The following is an 11,318-nucleotide window of genomic DNA, read 5'->3' as shown; positions in this document are numbered from 1 at the left end:
TCATTTGTCGCTTCACTGAAGACTCCCAGAGTTTTAAATATTGTGTGTGTGTGTGTGTGTGTGTGTGTGTGTGTGTGTGTGTGTATGGGGTGTGTTTGAACACTCTCATGTGGGTGCCTGCAGAGGCTAGAAGACAGCATTGCCTTCTCTGGATCTGCTGTTACAGATGATTGTGAGGGACCTGAGATAGATTTTGAGAGCTGAACCCTAGTCCTCTGCAAAAACAGCAAGTACTCTTAACTTCTGAGCCTTCCCTCCAGCCCTTTAAAGTAAAAATTTTACTTAGCATTCAAATAATAGGATTCATGATTACATTTTATACACCTGTCATAAAACTTTGCTTTGTTTGTCTTCCTCCTGCCACCCTCCTCCCTCCTCGTCTTTCTTCCACCACCCTCCTCCCTCCACATATTCCTCCTACCACCCCCTCCCTCTTCATCTTCCTCCCACCACCCTCCTCCCTCCTCATCTTCCTTCCACCATCCTCCTCCCTCCACATATTCCTCCCACCACCTTCCTCCCTCCTTCTGGTCCTCCCACCTCCCTCTTCCCTCCACCTGTTCTCCCCCACCACCCTCCTCTCTGCCACATTTTCCTCCCACCACCCCCTCCCTCCACACCTTCCTCCTGCCACTCTTCTCCATGCAACATGCTGCCTTTCTTCTATCACTTCCCTTAATTTAAATAATGCCTTCTATTTCCTTTCCTTTTCTTTTATTGAAGAGATTTTTGGGGTTTTTTTCTTCACATAACATCCTGATCAAGGTCTTTCTTCCCTCTATTCCTTCCATTCTCTCCCTCCCTCCTCCTCCACCTGAATCCACAGACTTCTAAGAGGTAATAGTAAGATATGACAACATGAAATGTAATATGATTAAAATAAAAACCTATCATATTGGAGTTGGACAAGATAAACAAAGATAAGGAAGCCGGGCGTGGTGGCCAACGCCTTTAATCCCAGCACTTGGGAGGCAGAGGCAGATGGATTTCTGAGTTCGAGACCAGACTGGTCTAAAAAGTGAGTTCCAGGACAGCCAGGGCTACACAGAGAAACCCTGTCTTGAAAAACCAAAAACCAAAAAAACCCACCCCATTCCTGAGCCAGGCATGGTGGCACACACCAAAATAATAATAATAATAATAATAATAATAATAATAATAATGAAAAGTACCCAAAAGAAGGCATAAAAAGAAGAGACACACTCATTCACAGACTCAGGAATCCCATAAAAATCCTAAATTGGAAGTCATAACGTAAATGCAGAGGACCTGGTCAAACCCGTGTGGGCCCTGTGCTTGCTGCTTCAGTATCTGTGAGCTCATATGGTCTTTGCTCCTGGTGATTAAGATGGCCTTGTTTTCTTCTTGTCCTTCAATACCTGCTGGCTATTACACTCTTTATACCTCCACTTCCACAGGCTTCCTGGAGCCCTCAGGGAGGGGTTTAACAAAGACAATAGATTTAGGCTGAGTGTTTCAAGCTCTCTCACTCTTCATTATGTCTGGCTTAGAATCTCTGTATTTTCCCCATCTGCTGCAGGAGCAATTTTCTTTGGCATTGGCTGAGCAAAGTGCTGATCTGTGAGTATAGCAAAATGTCACTAGGATTAATTTTTTTTTTGCTACTTTTTTCTTTTGGACTAGTATTATTTTGTTTTATGCTAGGTTCCTTGGTTATCCAGTCTCAGGTATCTAGCCACCCAACCAGAGTTGGGTGTGAGTTCCTTCTTCTAGAGTGAGCCTTAGGTCAAATCAGATACTGATTGGTTACTCCTACAAACTTTGTGACACTATTTCACTAGTGTATTTTGCAGGCAGGGCATCATTGTAGATTGGAGAGTTTGTGGCTGACTTGGTGTTTGTTTTTCTTTTGGTAGCATGCACAGGATCTTCCTGTACCAAAGGCAATAGAACATAGGGTTAAAGGCTCTATGTAGGCATATCAGCTTGGCTCCTCCATGTTCATTGAGTTGCTTAGTTCGTTGCAGAAATTGTCGTAGCTGTCAGCAATCTATAGTCCTTTGAAATAGCCTGGCTTGTTTAGGGATTCTCACAGGATAGCTCTGAACAAGCCAATTAGATATAACCTAATCCCAGGACTGGAAACTTCATTTAGTGAGAAGAGATGGCAAGTGAGGCTCTATCTCTCCCATTATTTAATAATTTCATTTAGAGAACACTTATATATGTATATATTTTAGGAAGCTTCTGTTGTACAGGTTTCCATACTACCCCTCAAATGGCCCTTATGTTAGCTGTCTCTCCCCTCCACTTCCCTACTTGATCTTCCATTCCAGTCCCCCTTCAATGATAGCTATTCTATTTCTCTTTCCTAACAAGATCTACATGTACCCCCATTGTCTCTTACTCTGTATCCAATTTCTGTGGTTCTATTGATTGTAGCTAGTTTAACATTGATTCAACAGGTAATATCCACATATACTGGAACATGTAAGATTTATCTGAGTGGGTTATCCCATGCAGGAGGGTTTTTTGTTTTTGTTTTTGTTTTGTATTACCTGTGTCACAATGACACTTTTTTTTAATGTTTTTTTCGAGACAGGGTTTCTCTGTATAGCTCTGGCTGTCCTGGAACTCACTTTGTAGACCAGGCTGGCCTCGAACTCAGAAATCTGCCTGTCTCTGCCTCCTGAGTGCTGGGATTAAAGGTGTGTGCCACCATGCCCAGCCCTACAGGGTTTTTAATGGCTAAAATCCACAAACAGGGCTGGTGAGATGGCTCAGTGGGTAAGAGCACCCGACTGCTCTTCCAAAGGTCCAGAGTTCAAATCCCAGCAACCACATGGTGGCTAACAACCATCTGTAACAAGATCTGACGCCCTCTTCTGGAGTGTCTGAAAATAGCTACAGTGTACTTACATATAATAAATAAATAAATCTTTTTAAAAAATCCACAAACATCTACACCAAGTTATTCCACCAATCTGGACTTAGGGATAGGGGATTCCTTAGGAACATATCTTTGTTTGTTTGTTTCCATAGCATGAAGGGCCTAGCTTAACACTTATGGACTCCAACTTTCTCTGTGGTGAGAAACTGGGTAAATGATTTTTTGTGAAGATGTGACAAAGTCTCTTCCTCTGAGCCCCATAGATGGTAGTCACCCTGGAGTGTCCTGGGAAACAGAGCATTGTGTCACAGCATCCCAGTGTCTGTCACAAGCTACCATTTTATTCTTATTACTCTGAATCTAAAAATAAAAGAACTGATGTTCTTGAATATGAGTTAGACAGGTTCTATAAACCAACACTTATTACAGAATGTTTGTGTCCAAGTAAAAAGTGAACCACTAATATATGAATGTTAGTGTGTGCCAATTAGTTTTTGGAAACTTGACACCAGCTAGAGAAATATGGGGAAGAAGAAGGAACCTAATTCGTTTGTAGGTAATTCTATGGGGGAGCACATGATTGATTTATGTCCCTGGATACGAGGTCATGGCTGTATATATGTATATATATGCAGGCTCAGTCAAAGTAAGCAGCTTTACTCCATGGACTCTGCCTCAGTTCTGGCCTCAAGAGTCCTGTCTTGAGTTCCTGCCCTGACTTCCACTCATGTAGGCTATGATTGGGAAGTGAAAGCCAAATAAACCCTTTCTTCCCCAAGTTGCATTTCTTTGTGGTGTTTTGAATCCCAGCAAGATAAAGCACACTAATAGAGTGTGCACACCCAGTGAAGGATAGCAGTCTGCAGCCTGGTGGGATTCAGATGACTTCACTTAGTATTATAAAAGTGGGAAGGGTCTTTATTGGGGTTTGGATATTGTAATGGCTATTTCTGGTGGTCACGTTGACTATATTTGGAATAAACCAAAATCCAGAATTGGAGGGCTCACCTATGATCCAGATCTTGAGGCTGGAAGACACAAGTTTCTGACCTGGATCTTGGCATGGAGATCTTGAGGCAAAGTGACTATGAAAAGATTAGGCTAAGGCAAGATAGTACACACCTTTAATCCCAGGAGACTAAAGCCAAGAGATCTCTGAGTTCAAGGTCAGCCTGAGATAAGTCCCTGTTCCAGGGATTGTAGTACACACCTTTAATCTTGACCACACCTTCTGAGGGAGACCTACATAAGGACGGTGGAAGAAGAAAGATTCACTCTTTTTAACCACTTGCATTTACTTGCCAGCATACCTGTTGGAATCTACTTCAACAGAAGACCAGCTGAAACAACTAGCCTCGTGGGACTGAGCAACTACTAGATTCTTGGACTTCCCATTCACAGCTGACCATTGTTGGGAAGTTAGACTACAGACTGTAAGTTGCCATAATGAATTACTTCAATATAGAAAGACATTCCATATGTTCTGTAACTCTAGAGATTCCCCAAGCAATAGAGATATCAACTATCCAAGAAAGGGTCCTGAGTTTGAACATTGGTCCCTAGCATGTGGCCCTGTTGGTCCAGTTGCCAAAAATCTTGAAAATATAGCCTGGCAGATAGAGTTGGTCATAGGGGGTAGGGTTGTGAGTCCTGTGTCCACTCTAACACAGGGATCGGCTGCTTGAGAAGGTAGGACAAAGGGAGTTTGTGCTAGTCCCATGCCATTGCTGAGTGGGTATTGGGCTGTGGGAAACTACAGTCTGAGGTGCGTGGCAGTCACAGCTGGCTTGAAGGTCCCTGGGCCTGAGAAGAGGCTAGAGCCATGGAGTTCCCAAATTCTTGGACACTCCAGCACCTCTGCAAATAGAGGAAGATCTGAGAACAGAATCTGGGCCTGTGGGATGGAGCTAGCCCTGGGCTGTGCGTGGGAAAGGGGAGAGCTCTGGCTGGTCCATTGTGGAGAGTCCTTGGCTTGAGAGAGGCCAACTTGACTTGGTGGCAGTTGTGGTTGAGAATGCAAATAGACTTTCTACAGGAAATTAGACAGTGGCTCTATAGGCAAGGGCCATCTCTGTGGCTCCCCACAGTGGATCCCAATGAAAAGAGGCAGTCCATGGTGTTAAGGTATTTATTGTCATGGCAGAAATTGAATGAGTAAAACCATACCCCACTTCTCAGGATGGGCCTGAGATTAAATACCATTTGCTGGGAGGAATGTCTGAGAAGGAAAGCTTATTGGCTAAGAACTCAAGGCCTCTAGGTACCTCATTAGAATGGAGATCTGTCTTGAGTCTAAGTGACCACAGGTCACATCTCTTTTCCTATTAACTTGGTCTGAGATGTTCAGGCTACATGTGGAAGGGCTTTGGGCATTGCCCTTACTTTACTGATAAACACAATTCTATAAGGGCCTGCATCTAGTGACAAGGGCCAGGTGCCTGCTGCAGGCAAAGTTCCTACCATCCCTTCAATGTCTCTGGGCTTCTAGCCTTAGCCCAACTGAAGGCCAGGCTAACTTTCATGGTCAAATTCCTCACAATAAGGGATCTAGGGACTACTAACTAGGTGTAACCTTCTTCAGGTGTTTCTACTGCCCCACTAACCAGCCTTTCCTGTCCTGAGGACAGAATGTGAAAGAAACCAGTGAACTGTGCCCTACCATCATTGGTCCATTTTACTTCTGACCTCAAAAGGAGCCATTGGGAGGTCATTGACCTGCTCACTTAAGCTCTGGCTAAGGCTGCCTCCTGTCCTTACAGTGACTGAAGTAGCTGTTGGTTGGTAGAGAGCATTTGGAGTTCTAGGCTGTTGAGCCACTGCGCTTGGATCTTCGTGTATTGTTGAATCTGAACATAGTGAGTTTTCTTTTAAATCCTTAGGTTTCAGTTTAGAGGTTACTGGGTTGTTTGTTTGCTTGTTTGTTTGTTTTTTAAAGGTGTATTTATTTTATATTTGTGAGTGCACTGTAGCTATAAAAATAGTTGTGAGCCTTCATGTGGTTGCTGTAAATTGAATTTTTAGGACCTCTGCTCACTCTGGTCAGCCCCACACACTCATCCCTGCTCATACTGGTCCAAGGATTTATTTATTATTATACATAAGTACAGTGTAGCTGTCTTCAGATGCACCAGAAGAGGGCATCAGATCTCATTACAGGGGGTTGTGAGTCACCATGTGATTGCTGGGATTTGAACTCAGGGCCTTCAGAAGAGTCCTCTTACCCACTAAGTCATCTTGTCATCCTGAAGTTTCTGTTTTCTGCTTTTATACTAACTCTCTCTTCCAGTCCTTTGTTGGTTCGTATGATTGGAAGAATTTATATCTTCTTTGTTCTTTAGTTTTTTGACTTTGTTTTAAAATGTTCTATTTTACATGGCTATATTCCTTTCACTATTTTGGAACATTAGTTTATGTTAACTACACAACATGTTCATTCTCAGTGATATTTCCATACATGTACATGAAGAACATTGATCACATTCTCCTCCCCATCACACTTTCTTATGCCTGCCCCATCCAAGTCTTTCACTGTTTCCCTGTTTTGTTCACACCCTTACTTTCCAAGTAGAGGCCACATCACATCAAGTCCTCCTGTTCAGAGGACTGACAGGATTGGATGGTCTCTTAAGCAAGGGCACCAATGTGTCTCTGCTTTAGCAGAAAGATTCCTCCTGGCTGGTTATCTTCTGATCTTCCTGGAAGTTCAAACATCATTACTCCATGCAAGGAGCAAAGGCAATGCTCAGATCCTATTCTGTTGATTCTATTTAAGGAAGTGGGCAGCTGAAAAGGTTCAAGGCCAGAACAAATGTAAGTCTAAAAGGAGCCACAACTATACTTCCTTGAAGAACTTTCCTTTGTGGAAGATAAAATTGCTTGTCCCTGAACCTACTTGGGTCCCTCTGTCTGCAGCTGTCATCCCATGATGTATCTTCTGTCTTAAGTAGAGCAAATGTGCTATGAAAGCTAGTGTCTTCTCAGGCATAGGAGATGGGGGCAATAGTAATTTTGAAGCAAAGAATCAAGTCTGTGCCCTTGAGTCCCACTGGCCAAAGAACTCAAAAACATGTTGAGGAACAAAAGCTGCCTACTGCTTGGATGGTGTACCTCTCATTTCACAGAACTCCGTTACAAACTCCTGTCCCTTTGGAAAAACAGAGGGGAATTGTTACTGTCTCTGGATCCTGGGCTATGGTGAGAAGTCTCAGGCCTAATGGAGAACATGGGATGAATGTTATCATCTTCCTCTAAACCTCACAGGTGTTAGTCTCAAACCCTGGGTTACCATAGAAAACAGTATTTTGTTCTAACTACCAATGTAGTAAATAGCTACCATCCTTTAGCACCTATGAATGTGTGTTTAAAAAAAATTAATAATTGAATCCTTTTAGTGTACACATGAGTTATTACAAAGTTGTCATGAAGGCTAGGGTCTAAGTGAAAAGCTGAACACTGTCCATCTGTAGCCAATGAATGCCAGAATCCATAACTGAGGGAGGACCAAAGCTCTGGAGCCCATCATCAGTCTTAGGACTCCTTGTTAACAAGGGGAGATTCCTTGTTAAAGTTGGGGTGTCAAAAGTTCCACAAAGTGTCAAGTTGTTTGAACATTGTTCCTACCTGTTTGCATAGCTTAGGGAAAATTATGAACCTTCGGCAGTGGACCTAGCAGGACGAAGGGTCACTGGGCAACACTGGGGACAGATATTTGAGTGTAACCAGCCCTCTACTGCCCCAATGACCAAGATCAGACATCCTGTCTTTCAAGAAAGAATGTGGGGAAAGCCAGTGGGTTGTGCCTGGACACCATTGATCAATTTCATGGTTTGACAACACCAGGACCCATTGTAAGGAATGATAGACACCTGTCCACTTACAGCTCTGAATGAGGCTGCTTCCTGTCATTACAGGACAGAAGCTGTAAGTTGATTGGAAAGCAACTGGCGTTCAATGATGCTGAGCGATTAGACTTGGACTTCAGGAGCTTCAGATCCCAAAATAGTGAGTTTCTCTACACTTTGGTGACTATGATAGGCTTTTGTGGTTATGGTTTGTGTGTTTGATGGCTTGATTTATGTGTTTACTTTTCAATGTTCTTTATTATCTTCTATTTTACTTTTTAAAGTTACATTTGATAAATTAGAATATTTTATGTCTTCAATAATGTGCTTGAGTATTTTGCCTCCATGTGTGTCTGAGCACCACCTTCCTGGTCTCTGCTATGGAGGTCAGAAGAGGGAGTCAGAGTTTTCTGGAACTGGATTTATAGATGGTTGTGAGCCTCTTGTCAAACACCCGGAATTAAAGCAATAACATGTTCATATACCATACCTAGGTTTTAAACCAAACGAAGCTCTCACTACAACTGCCTGTAGTTCTACTCCAGAGAATCTGATGCCCTCTTCTGACCAACAAGGTTCATAAATAACATTATATAGAAAGATTTGTATCAGTATTTTAAGTGGCATGTAGTGATGGTGAGTCTGCTGTATAAGTGGCCTTAGAGGCCAGAGGTGTAAGATTGAGAGCTGGACTTAGGGCAGTTGTGGGCCATCTGACCTGGGTCTTGAGAACCAAGTGCAGGTCCTCTACAGGAGTAGCTGACATTTTGGACTCCAGAGCCAGCTCTCCAGCCTGGACACTGTGGGTGTTGGAGTGTCTGTTTGTTGTCTTATGCACTCCTCTAGAACCTGATTTTCTTGGTGCACTGGCTCTCAGTGTGTGCTGAGACCAGGGGAGAGGATGGTTCTTTCCAATGAGCAGCTCTTACTGTCCGTGATCCCTTGTTTTGTTCTATCAGTTTGCACTTGGTTGCTGTCAAACTGATCTATGTCATAGTTTGTGTCTACTGCTTTAGAAGGTGCTTTGCTCTTCTCTTCCCAAGCATTCCAAATACCTGATTAGGTTGTCTGACATGTTTCTGGCATTTTTCTTGTCTTTTGGAGGTAAGAAGATTTAAATGTAAAAATTCTCTTCAGCCTGATTTTAAATGGTTTGTTTTTGTTTTGTTCCTCTTTTTTTTTTTTTACTTTCTCGTTGCAAGTTTGGTTCTAGGCAAGTCATAGAGGGCCTGATGACGGAGCAGGATCTGAAGATGATGGAGCAGGATCTGAAGGCCTGCTACTCAATTGAAGAGAACTTCGACACTAACTATAAGATGCTGAACACACTGGGTGAAGGAAAATTTTCAGTGGTGAAACGAGCCTTCCATGTCCCCACAAGTACCTCTGTGGCTGTAAAAATTCTCCAAAACACCAAGGAGTACACCTCACCCATCTGCAGGGAAGCCAGGATTATGAAATCACTTAGCCATCCTAACATTATCAAGCTGTTTCATGTGGTCCAGAGAAGAGAGACTACCTACCTGGTGATGGAGTATGCCTCAGAGGGAGAGCTACAAGATCGCATCATCAAAGTGGGGTCTTTAGAGGAGAGCGAGACTCGAAGGCTGTTTGCCCAGATAGTACATGCAGTGCAGTACTGCCATGACCATCACATTGTCCATAGAGACATAAAGGCCAGCAACATCTTGATCGACTACAGGGGAAATGCCAAGCTGTGTGATTTTGGCTTGGCTGCTGAAGTGATTCCTGGACAAAAGCTGGCAGGTTTCTGTGGCACGCTGCCCTACTGTGCCCCGGAACTCTTGCAAGCAGAGAAATATGAGGGCCCCCCTGTAGATATCTGGAGTTTAGGGGTCCTCCTGTTCCTCATGGTATCTGGGAACTTGCCTTTCCAAGGCAGGTATTTTGTGGACTTAAAGCAGGAGATCATCTCTGCAAACTTCAGCATCCCTTCCCATGTTTCCATTGATATTCTCAATGTCATCATTGAACTGCTGATGATCAATCCCAGCAGGAGGCCAACCATCCACCAAATCATGAGGCACCCCATGATCAGGGGCAGTGAGGCATGTTTACCACCTACTTCCACACAGATTTCCCAGGCACCCCAAGCCACAGCATTGTCAGGACCATGAGAGTCATCACATAGAAGCCTGACAGGAATATGTCCTCCTGCAGTCCCCAAGAGGAGCTCTGTGGATACCTGCAGCCACCTAAGAGTGTAGGTGTTCCAGGATCCTCCTCTGGGGATATCTTAGAGAAAGAGACCCTCATGGAAAAAAGAACCTCACCCAGGAAGAGGACATCAAACAAGAAGAGGTTGTCCATCAGAAAGTTGCTGTCATTTGAGAAGAACCCATTATTGGTGGCCAGCCTCAGGATGGAGGTGGAGCCACCCTGCTACATCTACTCTAGTAGTGACTCACTTGACAGGCTTAGAAACCTGGAAGCAGTCCTGAGGCAAAGAGTTTCACGGAAACTTAGTCTCCTGGAACCATAGCATCCCGTATAATAAATGCTCCAAACTTGTCCTTGCGAATGGATCTGTGTGTTTTCTTTCAGTATTGTTTTATTATAGGTGCCTCCAAGCAATGACTTGCTCAATATCTAAGCCAAATCGAACTTTGCTCCCTGGCCTTCAACAATGCCCTAGTCTTGAGCTGGCCCTGGGCTTGGAATTCAGTAAAAATGTTGCCCATTCAGTGACATTCAGAATTGCCTCTAGTATTGTAAGAGAGATAGTGAAAGAAATCAGGCATTACTATCTACTACATAGAGCTAGAAATCTCAGGGCAAGCTTAACAATGTAAGTTTAGAATTCTTATTATAGTTATGTATGGCATACTACATTACTTATTAGTAGAAAGTCCCCCCAATACTATCACTTAGAATAAAAGCCAAGCTGTTCCCATATACAGGAATTTACAATGGTTTAGGAAGTAGATCGGGCTGTGGTTTTAGAGTATTGCATTATTGATGAGAAGGTTAGCTAGAGCGGAACTCCCTAATTAGAACCATGACTTGGGCATGAAAGCCCTTGCCTCGAGAGTGTAAAGACCTCAAACACTTGGCTTCTAAGAATATAGCTGATCTTAGATAGAGAGGACTTTGTCTCAATTGTTTTATTGCCCAGTTCCTGCCAGTTTTTATGTTTGCATTTCTCTGTTCTGTGTAAAAGTCATTAAGCATCCGGTAACCTCATTGTACCTTGCCGATGTGTCACCTAATTCCCCTATTTTCTTCTGTATTAAAAGTCTGGTACTCAATTTGACAAATTACATTCAGATAGCACACTCCCTTGTGTTCGTATTTGTTTGTCATCCAGGCCAACTCCATGCCCACTGATAACTGGAACCCCGAGTTTCACCCTTGGATCTAGGACCCAAGTGAGGTTCATCTGCAGCACTTCCCCTTGTATCTGGTGACACCATTGGAAGGAAATAAGGAAGATAACCATGAACTGTCTCTGAAATCTGTGCTGCTGCCTGCCATTAACAAAGAGAAGGAGTTTTGTTTTTAATTTTTAACTCTCTATCATTTTTATTTGTATAAATATTTTATCCCACCTGCTAATTAGGCAACTCCCAAGGCTGAGTGGCTCTGCCCGACTACTCCAACTTCTT

At 43.3% G+C, this 11,318-nt stretch overlaps 1 protein-coding gene across 1 annotated transcript; it reads left to right on the top strand.

Annotated features, from left to right (window-relative positions):
- On the top strand, window positions 7,782–10,237 carry Gm6902 (predicted gene 6902). Its single transcript, NM_001270494.1, has 2 exons — window positions 7,782–7,852; window positions 8,895–10,237. The coding sequence occupies exon 2, from the start codon at window positions 8,925–8,927 to the stop codon at window positions 9,828–9,830; it is 906 nt and encodes a 301-aa protein (NP_001257423.1). The 5' UTR covers window positions 7,782–7,852; window positions 8,895–8,924; the 3' UTR covers window positions 9,831–10,237.
- The last annotated feature ends 1,081 nt before the right edge of the window (window positions 10,238–11,318 follow it).

Source organism: Mus musculus, chromosome 7 (genome assembly GCF_000001635.26).
Source record: "Mus musculus strain C57BL/6J chromosome 7, GRCm38.p6 C57BL/6J".
Taxonomy (NCBI): Eukaryota; Metazoa; Chordata; class Mammalia; order Rodentia; family Muridae; genus Mus; species Mus musculus.
Note: the sequence above shows the minus strand (reverse complement) of the source record. Positions and strands in the feature narration are given on the sequence as shown.

What these genes read in the sequence shown, in the direction of transcription:
- Gm6902 (NM_001270494.1), top strand. Translation starts at nt 8,925, where the DNA reads ATGACGGAGCAGGATCTGAAGATGATGGAGCAGGATCTGAAGGCCTGC.